We start from the raw sequence: 17,561 nt of genomic DNA, 5'->3' as shown, positions 1-17,561 counted from the left end.
CTCAAGTCCGTTCTAAGTGCTCCCTGCAAGTCTCTGTGAAAGGGCCAGGAGGACCGCCGTCCCCATGCCTGCATCGGGTGCTCAGGAGGCTCCGAGGAGGCCATCCATCAAAGCGCTTGGGAAACAAACCCCTCTTAACAGAAGAGGGGTTCGACAGTCCTCGGGGCGACCGTGAACATACCACCAGGCCCCAGATGAAGTGGAACACCGGAGGAGGAAAGCAGGCGGGCCTCAGATGGGCACAAACCGGCGGCCGGACCACAAGAGCAAAGTGTGAAGGTGCTCAACCCCTCTGGGAGGCCCGCAGAGCTTACTCTCTCCCAGCTCCGATACCTCCTAAAGCCACACCTTGGGCAAATCCTCTCCCTCGCCCAGGCTTCGGTTTCCTTCCTTGGGAAATGGGGGTGCCAGCACCTCCCCCACAGGAAGATGGAAGGGGTCAGCGAGATAAGCAGGTGAGGCAGCCCTTGGTCTGACCCGACACCCGGCCAAGGCTGACACCTGGACTTGGGGGGGGAGGGGCTCTCCCAGCAAGCTTGCTTCTGCTGGATGTTATGCCCTTGGGAAGGGCATGACAAGAGGAGGGTCCATGTCCCAGGGCAGCCAGATGAGGGGTCAGAGTGGGGGACTCAGTCCTGAGCCCAGGGCGAAGCGCTGGGGGTGTTGCTGAGACACATACTCCAGCAGTGCTTTCCTTTCACTGGGTTCAGGCCTGGGGTGGTGTCCGAAAATGCAAAGCCAAGCCGCGGGCACAGCAGGCCTCTTCTCCTGGGACCATCCCCCTCCCTGGGTGACATCACGGAGGCGCAGACTACGGGTACCTCCTTCCTATTCCTTCACAGGGGCTGGGCCCGCTCCCAGCTCCGGTCCCGTGGCTCCTGGCCTCTCTCCTGTCATTCAGTAAGCATTCCGGCTGCACCAACCCCACGCGTGGCAGCCTCTCAGATCCCATGGGAACTCCGCTTGGAGAGCGACTCCTGGGATTTGGAAATGGCCTTGCAGACGCTGCTCCCTCATCAGCTGGCTTCTTTTCACTCTCCTCGCTCTTCCCTGGCTTCTCACATGAGAACCCCTGCCCCCTGCGCCCCTCTGTACCTCTCACTCTGTGTCACCTGTGCCTGGGTCCCCACTAGCTTGAGTCCCAGGAGTGGCCCTCAGCCCACAGTGGGCCCCAGAGAAGCCGCTAAGGCACGTGTCCCTGTGTTACACACGCCCTGCTTCCTGTTTCCTCAGCTGCCGAAAAGGGTATTCCGCCACCACTGCAGTCCCACAGAGGACTCCACACCTACCTTCCCTTTGCCCTGCTGGCTAGCTGGGCTCATTTCTACGTGTGTGGATTTCCAGAAGTCTACAGATTTCTAATTTCATTCCACTGTGGCTGGAAAAGACCTGGCATGATTTCAGTCACTTTATCAAAACTTGTTTTGTGGTCTAGCAAATGGTCTGTCTGCGCTGGAGGACGTCCCGGGTACTCTGCAGCACAGTGCCCTTGACGTTCTCCAGGGCCGATGGCTCGCTAGGCCAGGTGGGTTTAGAGTGCTGTCCAGGCCCTCTCTGTTCTCCTCCATCCTCCGTCCTGATGCTCTACTGACTACTGAAGGGGGGGCTGCTGAGCTCTCCAAGATGACCGAATCGTCTCTTCTCCCTTCAGTTCTGTCCGTTTTTGCTTTGTGTATTTTGGGGGTCTTAATGACACGTAACTTTCTTATCTATGCCAACAACACCCCAAACCTCTCAGGAATCTGAGTTTCCTTTAGAGTTTGATGAGTGCTCGCGGCCCCTCCCCAGAAGTGGGCCCAGACCAGGAGCTGAGGCCTCCGGGTACCCCGGCTGTCTGTCCTAAACCACCCCTCCTTGCTGTCACGGTGCAGCCTGTCTCCCCCGTTTTCTGAAACACGCCAACATTGTTCCTGCCTCAACATTCCTTCTGTGTGTGCCTGCCCCGCCCCCCCAGGCCTGGGACGCGCTTCCTGCAGGTCCACTCAGTGTGGCCTCGCCAAGGCCTTTCCTAGCCTCCCCCAGGGTGAACCCGTCTCACTTGCTGCCCTACCACCCAGCGAGCGGAAGCTGCTCCTCTACCTCCCTCGGGCCTCTACCCTGTTTTGTGTACCAGCTGGAAATGATCTAATGTGTCCATCTGGCTGTTCTGCTCACAGCTCACACAACCCCTAGGATGCTGTGCACAAAAGACGATCAGCAGGTATTCTTTTTTTTTTTTTTTTTTTTAAAGATTTTATTTATTTATTTGAGAGAGAGTGAGAGAGAGAAAGAGCACAAGAGGGGGGAGCGGGAGAGGGAGAAGCAGACTCCCCGCTGAGCAGGGAGCCCGATGCGGGACTCGATCCTGGGACTCCAGGATCATGACCTGAGCCGAAGGCAGTCGCTTAACCAACTGAGCCACCCAGGCGCCCGATCAGCAGGTATTCACTGCACAAATGGAGCCTGAGTTGATCATAGCCCCTTCAGGGACCTGAAGAAAAGTGCCCGGCCAGACAAGATTCAGATGCAGGAGACCCTCAAACCCACACCCCAAATCTCTTCTAAGAGGCATGTGACTGGCCTCTTGGTCCTGGAAAGGCTAAGAGGCCAAGGCCAGGGGAGGACAACACAGGAAATTACACCACCAGGGATGACCTTCCAGAAGCTGCTGGAATCTCCTGTGGGGTCTGAACTAGCCAACTCAGAAGCAGTGAGGAAACTGATGCCAGCAACTTTCCTCAATAGGAGCTAGCACAAGGAAGCAAGGAGACGGAATGTATGAGGAAGTCACTTCTGCTTGCCTTTGGATATGCCGACTCTTCCAGAAATCCTCAACAGTGGCCAGTGTGAGGAGAAGCCTGATGTCTGCACCCCCCAACTGTGCTGAAGGTCTGAGCTTGCTGTCTGGCTGTCTCGTGCTGTCTTCTCCCCACACAGGGAAAGGTCTGGGGTGAAGTAACTCCCCTTTAAGCCACCCTGGCCCAAAACGAGGCCAACGCCAGCTCCACACACACTTTGCGCAAACACAGCAGCCTCCGCCCCTCACCCCAACCAAGGGAGAGGCCACTCACGGATCAGCTGAGAACAATGGCTGGGACACACATAGGGGTGCGCCCTGCAGCTGCAACTCCTTGGACCCCGGAAGTCTGCATCCAAAGCCACTGCCACAGGGACTCATGTGAGGAGGACTCTAAGGGCAGGCTTCTGGGATTCCTCTTTGGGGAGGAGCCAGGGCAGAAGCAGGTGTGAATGTCCCATTTCCTCCTCTGCCTCTTCCCACACTAGAATCCACCTCTGTGAGGATCAGGGCTTCAGGATGATACCTAGGCGACACTGGGGTCAGTGCCCATTTGGGACACCACGACGAACATATCCCAAATCAACACTTACATAAGGAGGCAGAAAAGAAAGAGGCCCAAAGAGAATCCTTCAATTCACTTCCCTGGTGGCAGGAAGCATGAACAAGTGAAGTGGGCTTACAGAAGATGCAAAGCCCCCCCAATGGTGGCTGCTAGGGACGGGTGGGAAGAACGGCAGGAGTGGCATCTTGCTCTCCTCAGAGCCACAGGAACCTCGGGGGGGAGCTGCTTATTCTGTGAGGTGTGCACATCCTTGCCAAGTACAAAACAGGTGGTAACGTCTAACCCAGAATGGGACCCTGGAACTGTAGATGTGGGAAGCTTCTGTTCTTTGTAAAGGATGAAACAGTGAAAATTTACGATCGTTACATTTATCAAGGATCCCGCACCGCCCCCCTCAAAGCCCCGAAAGAACATGGCTCTCATGAGGCTGCCTGGTGTGGCCTCAAGGAGGACAAAGGTGCTAGGCCAGTCCAGGGGAAGGAATGGAGCTGGCCGCTGTGTCTCAGAAGCTGACACACAGACACACAGGTAGAGTAAGCAGGAATGAACAGCACTCTCGGCCTTCCTGACTTCTCAGAAAAGACCAGAAAACAAGACCACGCCAGACACCCATTTGGTCTGCCTGGGCCTCAGTGATTTCAATGTGGACTGACCGGTTATAAAGCCCGCTGTCTGTGGCTGCAGGAAAATGGATGCCCAGGATGAAAAATCAATCAAGGGAGGAGCCTGTTGATTCGTCCTTGTCTTCAAATGGACTACTGGCCAATTCCATGCTGTTTATTCTGCTACTGAGGTGACCAGCTCAGAAGTTCTTACCAAAAAGGCAGACACTGAAGAAAGAAAAAGAGCTGTGGCCCCCAAAAGTCTGAATGTTGGGTGGGAGCAGAATAAGGGTCAAATCCCGTGCAGACACTGGAAGATGAGGGAAGCTGTCCAGCCAGGGGTCTGGTTCCAGAACCTGTCTAAGCTTCCTGGTGGGTCTAATAAACACATTTCAGGCTCCACAGGGCTTTGGCTCTGAGCTTCAGTCCAGGGGACTTAAGCCAGGCTTGGAGTAAGCACTAAGGGCTGCCTGCTTTCTCCGGATCAGAGAACTTAATCTGGATGTGGTTTGGTCTTCTCCAAGCTGTCTTCTGAGAGCCAGTAAGTCTGATATATAGAGGCTTGTTCCCGGTACTGAGTCTTCGATGGCCAGAGTCTGGGGAGACTGAAAGACGAGCAGGCCCTTTGTAAGCAACAATTCAGCGAGCCACTATTTATTATAAAGAACTCGCAGCTTTACATACCCTCGAGGGATCATGCATTTAAGAACAGATTAAACGTGATGGGCGAGACTGGCTGGGTAAGGGTGGGCAGTTTCCTGAATTCCAGTGTGGTACCGGGAAAGATCCAAATCTGTTTGTCTGCAAAAGCAGTGAGTCCTAGCTAACCAAAGAACCACCTGAGCCCAAGAGGAAGCTGGGATCCATCTGCCTTGATTTATGCCCTAACTGACCTAAAAAAACGTTTACTTTGCCTTGAACACGCCCAATCACTAAAGAAAGCCAGGTAATGAATGGCAGCCAGAGGTGACAAGCTGGAGTCTTCTGTGCTAGCCCTGGTTGGCTCAGAGCTGTCACCAAATGATGCGACAGTGGCCCTGCTGGGACTTCTGATGGAACTAGGGATTCCTATAGTTACAAGTGCTAAAACGAAACGGCACATGTGTGTGTCACGTGCGTGGCCTTCGCTGTTCTGCTGGTACACTCATCAACGGCTCCCCCAAGTCTTGACTTCCTCCCACAGTGACCCACAACCCATCCTGAGGTTCCCTGCTGTTAACACTTGACCTTGCAGGGCCGGGCCGGGGATGGTTTGAATTTCTTGGGATTAGAGCCTCTGACCCAAAGTCCACAAGAACTGAGACATCAAGTCCCACTGGCCAGGCCTCAGAAATCCACATCTGGCCTGGCCACAAGCAGAAGGTGAGACCCCCCTAGGTGCCTCTGGAGGAGCAGCTGCTGTGCCTCAACCTCTGTGACCTACCCACTTGCTAGTCTCAACTGAAAACCCTCAGCCCCTTCAGTTAGAGGCTGCTCTGTAAGCTTGCTGTTCAAACCAGGCAGCCGCGAAAGGCCCTGGAGCCTCTTGGGCAGATCCACATGAAGGTCATCTTTACTGGGAACTCAGGGAACTGAGAGCATGATTTCCTGTGCTTGCGAAGGCTGAAGGCACAATAACTCATAATACCCGACTCAGAAGAAGGTTCCAGGAGCTGCTTGGCTCCCAACCGAAAAAGTGATCACATCCTCATTCTTACTCTGTCAGCTCTAGTGCTCTCATGAGGGCTGCGCCCCCAGAACACTTTGGTGTGAGTGCCTTCTGGCTGGAATCTTTACTGGGCCCACAAACCCACTTGTGTGCCATGAGGGACTGCCTCCTGTCACTCCCACCTGGCACGTGGTAAAGACTGTTCCTTCTTTTCCCACCACACACTGACTCCTCCCCAAATGTTAAAATTGGCCTCCAACCTCACCTTTGCTGAATATCACTTCTTCCTGTGTGTCCCAGGGTTTAGTGGCTGTAACTGAATTTTAATGATTTCCTTAAGAACACAGGGGCCTGGTGATGTGACACATGGGATCACTAAAGTCTGGGATTGTGACGCCCTGGATGGCTGCCCAGTGCTTGGTGTGCAGAGCAGGGTCCCTTGCTTCCTTGTTTGAGAGCCATTTTACCCTGCCACGAGAATGGGGGGGGGCTTAGGTACCCACATGGAGTTTTCAATCCTGAATGTAGGATGATGTTTACCTTTCCCATTTTATCAACCTCCAAACACTCAAGACATTCCTTGTTCTCGAGAGTTCACAATCTTCTCCACCTATAATCTTCAAAAGCCTTCTCAATACAAAGAGAAAGGGCTCAAGGGGTTCCCTCTGGATTCAAAGGAAGAGTCTTTTCTTCTTCCTGCTTTGATTGAAGACAAGCGGTTCACAGCCTAACCACAGTCCAAACACAATCGGTCTTGCAAGGCAGTCTGCCTTAGACACCTCCTCTTCCTCTGGACCAAGGAAATCGGGGCTTCTGGGTGTTTCTAAGACCCTGAGCCTGAATGCCCAATCAGGGAGAGGAGAAAGAAAAATGGAAGGACGGAGAGGGGGTCGAATTTGATTTGGAAGGTTCTACCCCATTCTTCAATCCCTCTTTTGACCCCTCATGTCTCTTCCAGGAAACAGGATTAGCTTCTCACTATGGGTGTATACAAATTCCCCCACTCAGAAAGTCTCAGTGTAAAAGGGGACTCAATCTTTCCTGACTTTTTGGCAGCAAGAATTAAAGGGAGCTGCAGAGATCATGAGCACCTTTTCAGTTCTCATCAGCTGCTTGTGGTTTAGGGTCTGAATCGGAGGCACCCGAAGGGAAAGGGGCCGATCTGGGTTGGGCCCCCCAGGCTGTGGAGTGCTGGGTAGAGGTGGACTTACCCCTGCCAGTTCTCGCGGGAAAGGAAGAAGCTGGGCTTCAGGAGTGCTGGCTGAAGCGCTAGCGGGGGCAGGAGGCTCTAGGGCATGCTCACCAGCTGACTCGGGGTGACCCGTGCCATGGTGGGGGGCCTCAGCCTCCCCCCGAGGCTCCTCTCCCGAATCCGACAAGTCTTTTTGCTCTGCAGAGGACTGGGAGCAAAAAAGACAATTTTCCTTCAATGTAAATAAAGGCTGCAACGTGGGACAGGGGGTGGGCAGGGATCAAAGGGCTGGAGACGCTCAGACTTCAGCCGCTCCCGCCTAGGAGGACGAGCCAAGAAAGCTGGTACATGCTTTTGTTTTGCTCAACAGAACTGGCCCTCCAGAATGAAAGAATGGAAAATGAACGTGGACTTGGCTGAGGTTTAATTTTGCAGGAGGCCTGGGCCCCCATTTTCAAAACAGGCAGCATGGAGCTATAGAGCTTATAGGCTGTGAGTGAGGAACAACACTCTTGGTGGCCAAAATGGGGGCAGAGCCTCTACTGGAGGGGAACAGGGGCGACTATGTCTGATCATCCCTAGAGGTTAATGACCCATCTCTGCAAGAATACTGATGAGGGAAGTTGGCCCTCAGCACCATTTCTGTCCACTACGGTGGGGAAGGCAGGCCTGGAATAGTATACAGCTACAAAACGGGGTGTAAGAGGGTTCACAGGCTTCTGCATTCTGCTAGAGTGCTTCCAGCACCTTTCAATTCGTTCTGCTTAAACCTGAGATCAAGGAAAGGCTTTCTCGCCTCAGTGAGTGCAGATGTGTGGTGACCAAACCAGCTGGCAGAGACACGGAGAGCTGGTTTTGTATCACATGGGTAGGAGTTCAGTTGGCCTAGGATTCTCCCATGTTCACCCCAAACACCTTGGCAAGGGTGTATTTAGAAAATAGCCAGGGCAAGAGAAAGCTGGTTCTGGAAGTCTTTGTCCTTAAAAGTACAACACCCCTGGCATCCTTCGAGGTGGTTCCTGGGACTCTAGAGGGGCTCCCGTGGACAAAGAGCTCTGTGGCCAAGACTCTCTTCTTGAGGAATGGGTTACAAAGCTGGTGTCATGGAACAGATGGGCTCTGGTCCCCAAATCTCCTGCTTGGCATTGTTCACAACACGGAGCCATTTTTATCGCTTTGTGAACTAAGTGGCTACCCTGTCTTTCCACAGACCTGGCCACGTTTCTTCTGAGTGTGAAGTGACTAAAATCTCTTTAGATAGGGCTTGGGGGCTAGTTCTTAAAGCCTGATGGATGAAAGGAACTCCGTAAAGAGAATTTAAGAGAACTTTCAAACATGCTGAGGAAGGCAAAAGAAACAAAATGTTAACTCATCCATACATCTAAAAAATCACCAAAATTGATTCTTCCTATCCAGGGGAGATCCACACACACACAAAGGCCTTCCTTCTCAAGCTGTTCCTCAAACCTGCTCAGGACATAAAGGTTGGTCCACGCGCCAACACCTGATAAGAGAAAATTAAACCCAGAGCTCTGTGGAAAATGGTCTATCTCCAATTGGAACCACATAGGACTTTCTTTTTTTAACCTCTGCTTTCAGAGCATAAGTGTTCAAGTGCCCTGGAGGCACTGAACTGGAAATGAAGCCTAAACTGAAGGACCAAAAAGAAACATATGCCATCCCAGTATTTTCTACTTGGGTCTGAGTGTTTTTGCTGGACAAGAAAAGTGAGCTCTAGAGAACCAAGATAGGACCTGTAGTTCTTCAACGTGTTTGTTAAAATTGGACATCAAGATTTTCGTAGCCTCTGACATCATCCTAAAATACACATGGCTGACAAAACCCAAAAACAAACACGTGCACACAGGATGGGCTTGTTACAGCAACAGTAAGCTTCAAAAGTAGGTCTGAACATACTGTGACAGCACTTTCAGGGACACTTTACTTCCTGCTCAACAGCATTTCTGCAACAGCTTTCTTTCTCCCAAACAGACATCACCCGGCAAGGGAGACCTCAAAGCCTCACCTGTTCAGATGAATAAACTTTTGGAAGATGAAGTATCTGAAAGAAACAGTCGTCAGAGTCAATGAGACCACCACCTTCTAAGAAGACTCGAAATCTCTTCACATCAAAAAGAAAAAAACTGTCTCCATGCAAGGCAGTTAAGAAAAAAAAGATTCATTTTTGCCACTAAAACCAGAAATGCGTAAATGCAAGCAATTTATGAGGAGCGCCCTCTTGAGGAAGTGTGAGAACATGGAAGGAAGGACAGACCACTGTCAGCCGGGCTCTGGCCTGGATTTTAGGCGTCAGGACTGGAGTTGAAGCCGACAACCGCTTTCTCCAACCGGAAACCCGGAACAACAAGGGGTTTGACAACATGTCCTGAGACCAAGCGATGCCACTGGTGGGCCACCGCCACCAATCTGTAGCCTGCTGTAAATGCCACTTGGGCCCTGGAGGGGAAGGACAGAAAACGCCATGTGGCTTTGCTACTGAACAAAACAAAACAAAAAACGCCTGGGCTAACAGCTTCATTTTTTTCTTTTCGATTTCAAATCTTTTTACCTCAATCATGATTCAGTAATAACAGCGGGGCCTGTGGAGTGCTCTCCTTGTCAGGGGGGACACGAGCTCTGAAGCGCAGCCCACTGGGTGGTTTAGAGATTGTTCACTGAAAGGGAAGTCAGTGGTCCCACAGCTGATGATGGGACTTCTTGATCCTCGTGGATCGAGAAATGGCTCAAAAAAGAGCTAGAAGGGACGTTTTGGTGACAGTTAAGACAACATAATTATGGACTATATATATATGTTGAAGGACATTTCTGACTTCGCGATCATTTTCACAGGAGTGACAATAGCAGTGGGGCCACAGAGAGGAATGGCCCTAGTCCCGGGTGCCGCCTACAGCAGGATCTAGGGGAGAAACATCAGATGGGCGCCACTTATAGTCGGGCACTTCTGGCATTTACGACAAAGATGTTGCTGGCGAAGCCAGGTGAGGGACACCGAAGTGTCCACGGTACCATTCTTTCAACTTCTCTGAGGACTTGAATGAAGTTGAAGAGAAAAGGAGCGACCGGCCGTAGCAACCCATGTAGCCTGTTCCCCACTCTGCCTCTGCAGTGTGAGGGGCAGCCGGGCAGGAGGTCGGTGAGAGAGACGGGACCTGAAAGAGGCTCAAACTCCCGTTTCTGTCCGAAGTACCACAGCTGCTCCCTGCAGCTCTGCCTGCCTGTCTCCCTTGAAATGGGAAGCCACGGACTTGGCTGTCTCAGCTACGCGGCTTGCTCCCTGCCTTCCTTCCGAACTGTCCTAAGCAGCAAAGAAAGGAAGATTCCATCTCCACCCGCAGCCCAGAAAGCTGCCCTCGCGGACAGTTACAGAGGCTCCTCCTTTGTAAACACACAGAGGTTCCCTGTGTCCTGCTGGTAATGTTGTCCCAGAGGCATGACAGGAACGGAGAGCTGAACCCTGAAGAGCTGGATATCAGTTATTTTTAGAAGCCCATTTAGAGTTGGCTCTGAGTCAATATTTTGATAAGAACTACATTTGCACATTTTAAGATGACGATGAGCAGTTTCCTAGCTACTCTTCTGATTCAACTTCACCCCAACCTTCTGGAGGTAATACATGCAAGTTAGCCTTTGAATTACAAGGCAACAGACAAGAACCACCTCAACTGTGAAAACAGTACTGAAAAATTCGGCCAAACAAATATTACATTTTAGTGTTTCATCCTGCTGGTCGTCCGAAAGTCTTAGGTTTAAAGAATTATCAATTCCTATTACTTGTTTTAAGTCTGGGGTTGGAAAACTTTTTCTGTGAAAGGTCAGCTACTAAATATTTTTGACTTTGTGGGCCATGTCTCCATCCAAATTACTTCACTCTGCTGTCACAGTGGGAAAGTAGCCTCAGCTACTGGGAACAGGGTGGGCAGGGCTGTGTGCCAATAAAACTTTATTTATAAAAACAGGTGGTGATGGCAGGTCTTAGTTTGCTGACCCCTTTAAAAGTGGTTCAAACGATAATAATAAAATTCAAAATTCTAGAAAATCCTGAATCAACTTTGATATCTAAAACAGAAATTGAACACAGGCATTTCTAAAAGCTAGCAGAAATGCATCAGCTCCTTCACAGTGACTGAAGCTCCAAAAGACAAATGATAAAAATACATGTAATTAAGTTACATGTATTGGTCAGGGCCCATGGAAGAGGAGACCGCAGAGGCTGATGTGTCCTGAAAATACCACCTGGAAAACCAAAACAAAATAGAAAGAATGTTTCCTTGGCTGTTGTGATTCTTTCTTTAGCAAAAGAATTAACAATGGGAAAGTTTAATGTGAGGGTAAGCCTAGGAGATCAGCCCCGGCTCACACAGAAGGTACGCTGAAAGGGGGTATGTGTTGGGCAGCCATTTCTTCCTCCTGACCTCCCCCCCCGGCTCCCCGCACACACACATGCTCTCTTCCTGGCACAGTACTGGAACGCAGTCCAGGACAGCGTGGGCCACACAGAAGTCTGGCCTCTTCTCTGACCGAGGGATGGGCTCTAGGAGCAGCAGTTGGGCTGCCAGGAGTCCCAAATTTGCCAGACCAGCAGCCCCCAACCTCAGAGCTGGCCACCCTGCCGGGGGACTGGGAATCTACCAGAGCATTCTCTCAAATGCTGTTCTTATCAACAAGATGCAAACGGATTTCAAAACACACCGAATCCAGCGCGGCACTTTGGTCCCTCACTCTGAAATCTTGCAATGGGTAAGATTGGGGCAGAGGTTGGAGAGACTGTCCATTTGTTGGACAAACAGAATCCTCATAAAAGCTTGGGAAGCATCAATCACAGAACATCAACTAACTTTGGACACAATCCCGACCTTCCACACTGATTTGTCAGGACAGACACAAAATCAACGACTTCTAGGTAAACGGCAGCACCTGACATCGGAATGTTACTGCCACACCGATCAGGGCTTGAACAAGCTGCCAGCTCACTGCTAGGAGTTAGGCAAAGTATTTCCAACGTCAGGGCAACCAAGACATTTAAAATCCAAGAGGGGGAAGCAACGAGTAACGAAGATGGATGGTAATACATAATGTAATCCAACTAGTAATTACTCTAAATGCATTTATGCCAAGTTGGTTGGGGGTCAGAATATCTCCCTAAAATCTTTAAAGATCCTGTCTTCCCTCTTAACCACCATTATTCTCCCTCCTTCCTTCTACCTTTTCTCTCCTACTCTTTCTAATGTACACTATTTCTAAAATGAAGCATTAGGAATTAGAAAGTATCTTTCTGCCACTGTTAAAAGCAAGGTTTCTGAGCCCTTTCCACACACACCCGTCTTAACCTCTCACCATGGTAACTTAAAGCCACAGGACCTTTTCTCTTCAAGCTCCGCGTGGAGGCTTAAAAGATAGAAGCACCCTTGGCCATGTAACCTGGGAGAGCCCTCTGGGAGAAAACAAATTAGAGTAAACATGTGAAGAGAGAACATACCGGCCCCTTACCTTTTGTCCTTTATCCTTCTGAAACACAAAGACGGGCGGAGCAATGGCAGGTTTTTCTGCAAAAAGAAAAACTGGTTTTTTTCCCCCAACATTATAGTCATACAGTAAACAAAGCTACTTTTGTTTGTAATAGGTTAAAAACAAAAAACAAACCCAATATAAAACTAGTAACTCCAAAGAACATCAAATCACTTAGAAAACGGTTTCTTGAAGTGGCTGCGTGGGCGTGTTGTTTGTGAAAATCTGACACCTAATGTTAGGGTATGTGCACTCTTCTGTGTGCATATTATACACCAAGAAAAAGGTTTCAAGACTCACTTAGAACAGCCATGTCCGTGACTGGGCGGGGAAGGGGGGGAGTGCGGGGGGCTGCGGGGCATCAAAGGCGCTGCCACCATTCGGATTCGGCACCACCAACTGTGGCCTTGCAGGAACGAGGCACAGAGATGTCAGATGGGGCATGTCCCCAATTTCAAACTCTGGAGACTAGTTTAGGTTTTTTGAACTTCTAGGCCAGCGGGGGCTTGGGGATAACCAGACTGCAACCTCTGCCCACAGAGCTCATGCTCTTTGGAGAGCTTACCCTGGTTGAGTCACCTGACATTCCACCTGGATCTCGAAGCGAGATTACCCATTAAAAAAAAAGAATTTAAGGAGTTGAGAAAAATCTGAGTCCATCTTACACAGTGGTTGTTGAAGAAACTCTTTGGAATGTTCTGTCACGTGACAAGCCCAGGGTGGTGCCACCTGTTATTCCCAGGCAGCCCCATTTGTCTCCTATCCAGGGGCAGCCAAATCTACAGCCCTCTGCCACTTGCCCCTGGGTGGAGGGCAGCTCGGGGAGCCCCTGCTGCCAGCTGGGGGATTCTGGAGGAGGATGACCTTCACCTGGGGGAAGGCCCAGATGCTGCCTGCCTCACTGCCTTGAGGTTGGGTGTGGTGGTTCTGGGTCCATGCATGAATCCTATGGGGTGCGCCCAGGGCCCCCTTCAGCATTCAAAGTCCTGAGAGCAGACAGTGGATGGGAAGCAAGGGGGATCACAAATTTGGGGAGCACTGCACCGCTCTGCTGTCATGGAGCCCTCAGTCCTGGGAAGCCAAGATTACCAGGAACCTGCACTTGCACACAGCTTTACCCAGCAGGACTGCTCCGTGGGAGGGGAGAGGATCTTTGGTTTGTGAGTGCACTCGTGTGGGGAGCTGGTCAGAGCGGCTAGTCTAGAGTCAGGGAAATGTCCCTGAGAAGAGGTGGCTGCTGAAGTCCAAAGAAAAGAGCCCAGAAGGGAGCGGCAGGTGTGAAAATACAGCTTGTAAAAGTGACAGGGATCCTGGGGGCAGATGATCACCATGCTAAGGATTCAGGGAAGTGCTGTAGAAGGAGCTGGGTTCAGGTTCAAAGAGAGAACAGCCTGGAGAAGGGGGCAATATGGACAGACCAGTTAGGAGGGAATGGCGATCACCCACAATAAAGCCGGGGAGGGGAGGAGGTCCGAGGAGAAAGAGGGCCAAGACTGAGACAATCAAAAGGACACGGTGCCACTCCCATCACACCAAATTCCCACTCCTTGGAGAAGTAGAACAGATACCGGTCTTGACTTTGGGGCAACAGCCCACTGATGGTAGCCATTCCCTCCGCTGTGCACACGGAAGCCATGCCGCACCTGAGTCCCTGAGTCTGATTCACTGTGATAGTCCTCACCACGCACAACCCAAGGCAAACACTGGGGTAAATGACCTGTATGAGACCAAAGCACTACAAGGGAGGAGGGTGGGGGGCGGAAGGCTTGCCGACGAGGCCTCCGTGGTTCCCTAAGCAGCCCTCTCCCCGCACCGGGGCTGGTGCTGTTTGTCACCCCCAGATGAAGGAGGGAATGAAAGTGCCTGTGCCAGACAATAAATGACAGCAAAGGGGTGCAGGAGGGACTCTGGACAGCAGCGGCTGATCCACACCATTTCTGCCTCGGGGAATCCCAGAGAGCTTCCAGCCCTACCCCTCACCCCATGAGCCCAGCATCCGGGGCTATAGATCCAGGCCTGAAGCTTACTTCTGTGTTCGACTCCCAGCCAGCTGCAAAGAGTGAAGGCACACGGGAAGGAGCTGGGAGTTTGGGCCAGCCCAGCATCCTTCCAGCCCCCCATTTCTTTAGGGGACCATCTCTCCTTTGCCCCTGGCTCTAGGTCTGAAAGGAGAGTACTTCGTACTCCTGCCCCAGGGGACACCATGGCATGTGAGTAAGGCCAGGCCGCTGACAGTGAATGAGACTCAGGTCTAGGACTTTCGTTGGAGCTCCTGGGGAAGAGGGTGCTCTGTTTCTGCTGGGGCAGCAGGGCTGGTGGGAGGTAACCCTGGGGTTGGGAGCAGTCACGTCACCAAAAGGGACCTTGGAGCAGAGTCAATCCAGTGGGAAGCAGAGCTGCAGATGGAGGAGGAAACTGAATCCTGGAGACACTGCTCAAAGCTAACCCCACCCCCACTGACTTTTCAGTTAAGCCAACAAATGCTGATTTTTGCTTAAGCCTGTCTTAACTGTTTCTGTCCTTTCTCGAACAAACTCCAGCTTGAGAGGTGAGGCCTAGCCACTGTAGACTTAATTAGACACACACTATACTCTGTAGAAGAAACCTTGCCTGGCCTCACAGTGAAGCAGAGACACTTTCTCTCACAGGAGGTACCACCACCAGATACACTAGGGATTTATGGGTTTATGCCGTCTCCCCTACTACGACATCAAATCCATGAGATCGGAGAACGCCTCGTTTCCCTGGCTGCCCCGTGGTCCAAGAACAGTACTTGGCATCAATAAATACTGGACGGAGGGAGGAGTAAGGGCAAGGAGGTATTGGAGAAATGGATGGAAGGCCACTGAAAAAGGACGAGAACAGAGGGAGAACCATTTGGATGGTAGGGGAACAGCTTTCTTGTGTCGGCTGATCTGCAGGCTCCCAGAAGGGGCTGCAGAGATTCGGGCAAACCTGAGAAGCCCGGGCTGCCTCTGGGTCCCTGGGGCAGGACAAAGACACAGGGCAGGGTCCAGGCCGGAGCTGGGAAAATCCCATCTGCTGGAAAAACAGTGACACTGCATGTGGGCACGGTGCTCAGCTGGGGGCAGACGGGAGGCCACGGAAGGGACATGGGGTCCGAGCTCTGAAAGCAGCTTCCCGAAGAACTGGAATTCTGGGTGAGACCCACGCAGAGACTCCCTCACTAACTCCTGCCTGTAGGCCACCACTACTGTAGTTAAGACCCTCCTTTCTCCACCTCTATTCTCATTCTCTTCAATCCAGCCTCCGCACAGCAGCCAGAACCATTGGTGTGAGACCCACACTTAAAACTCAGCACCGCTCCCCAAGACTAGGGTCGGAGCTCCTTCCAACAGGCCACCTTGGCCTGACCCCTATGGTGGCACCGAAAGGCCCGCTGCCCCCTGCACGCCCCGTGCTTCTGTCATACTTCTGGCCTTCTGCCCGGAACACATTCTCACCTTCTCTTCTGTGGCCAACACTCATTCAGGTACGGGCACCGTATCCTTCAGGAAGCTCCCAGTTTGAGCTACATACCTGCCCCCGGTGCCCCCAGGGCATGCTCTTGGCTTCCTCCCCACCATGGGTCACAACGAGGCTACCTGTCAGGGAGGCTGAGAGACCACGGATCCGGCATCAAAACAGCTCTGCGCCCCAGCCCAGCAGCCAGTGCACACCACAAAGAACCATCCAATAAATGTTTGAACTAAACCCCCTCTGCAGGTCCTCACACATGTACACTAGCTGCTGTGTACTCACATAAATATTTACTAAGCCCTTATTCTGTGCAAGGCTCTACAGGAAAAATGGGGAACAGGAGTCAGGGGCAGAAAACCTTGGGGTCAAACACCTGATAAAAAGCGATGGGTGTGTCTGTGCACATGGCCTGGAGCTTGTGGGGGGTTATTTGTTCATCTCCTTGCTGGCAGCATCTACCCCTGGATCATGAGCCCCAGAAGAGCGCAGCCTCTGTTATGTTGACCGTGGTACCTTCAGAGCCGCACACATAATGGACGCTCAACAAGAAGTCAGAGCCGATGAAATGTCGCTAGGACCGGTGAGGTCAGGACCCACCAGGACCCTCACTCATGGATGGTTTGGCGGTTATGACAAACCCAAACACCACACTAACTAAAATGTAGCAATGAGCTTCCGTCAGTTCTCCACCAAAGACACAAAGCACCAGGGTCACACAGATTTAATTTCCGCTGGGCTCCAGGAGGACCGAAGTTCATGAGCTGCAAATTAGCACTGACATTACAAAAGGACAACTCGAGCGCACCCCATTCCGAGGAGGATTGCTCCACACTCGCCCCAGAAGCCTTAGCCGGCGTTCTTAACTGGCTCCTATCAAACTGCTTCTGGTTGTCACTGGACAAGCAGACTTTGCTCAGCCAGCTGAAACCCAAGTTTGGGGAATGAGCAGGGGACAGAGCACTGAGGCTTCTGTAACTTGCCTGAATTCCCAGCCCAGTCTGTCTGTCACAAGTGAAGGGAAAACTACCACCAGAGATTTCTAGAGAGACCCCCAACTATTTGATCCAGATTCTGTCAACCACGTGTTTTGTTTTGTTCCTATAAAATGCTCTCTGATTGAATCAGTTTGTGAAAAAGCAGCCCTCCTGGGGCACTGGCTCAAGACATCTGCACAGTGAGGATTAAGAAAATCAACAATAAAGAAACCTGTTTAACCAAATGTTCTCCAAAGTTATTTGACTAGGGAACCCCTCTTTCCTCATCCCTGACATGAGGCCTGAGAACTGTATTCTGTGCAAGACGGTGGCCAACGCTGGTGTGTGATGTGGGGTGGGATTCAGAGCCAAGTGGCCTCAAACTACAACCGGCCTCTAGGTGGCTCGTGGGAGGTGCTTCACCCTCATCCCAGCTCTCCATGGTGCTGCACGCCAAGTCCAAGGTGGCTGCTGCTACATCCAAAGCCTCCCTCACCCTCCTCCACATGCCCCTGCTCAGCTCACACACTCCAGACAACACCTAGCCTGAGCCCCAGTGTGATCCCAGGTGCTGATCAGGCCGCAGGCAGGAAAAGTCCCCCAACCCTCAGGCAAATAGCAGGGGTGAGGACACTGGCCAGAGGCTGAAAGGAGTGAGCCCCCATGACATCTGGCCCACAGGGCCTGCTCTCCCTCCTGTCCCCTGCCACCCTCCACCCAACTGTGAGGTACAGATGCAAAATGGGACAGTCCAGCTGTAATCCCTAAGGCCAGGGACTGTCCTGGATCTCGTCTTTG

At 51.7% G+C, this 17,561-nt stretch overlaps 1 protein-coding gene across 6 annotated transcripts in view; it reads right to left on the bottom strand.

The window, feature by feature from the left end:
• Positions 1-17,561, bottom strand: part of RANBP3 (RAN binding protein 3) — a 52,598-nt gene that overhangs the window by 20,853 nt on the left and 14,184 nt on the right. For 4 of the 6 annotated variants that reach the window (XM_021705434.1, XM_021705435.1, XM_021705437.2 and 1 more), the window contains exon 2: positions 12,292-12,347. The exons of 1 other annotated variant lie outside the window; for it this stretch is intronic. In XM_021705434.1, the coding sequence (XP_021561109.1) occupies positions 12,292-12,347 (56 nt within the window). Of the gene's footprint in view, positions 1-6,802; positions 6,992-12,291; positions 12,348-17,561 lie in introns of all 6 variants that reach the window. One more of the 6 variants, XM_044916043.1, reaches the window with a different exon arrangement.

This window comes from Neomonachus schauinslandi, chromosome 1 (assembly GCF_002201575.2).
Source record: "Neomonachus schauinslandi chromosome 1, ASM220157v2, whole genome shotgun sequence".
NCBI classification, from domain to species: Eukaryota; Metazoa; Chordata; class Mammalia; order Carnivora; family Phocidae; genus Neomonachus; species Neomonachus schauinslandi.
Note: the sequence above shows the minus strand (reverse complement) of the source record. Positions and strands in the feature narration are given on the sequence as shown.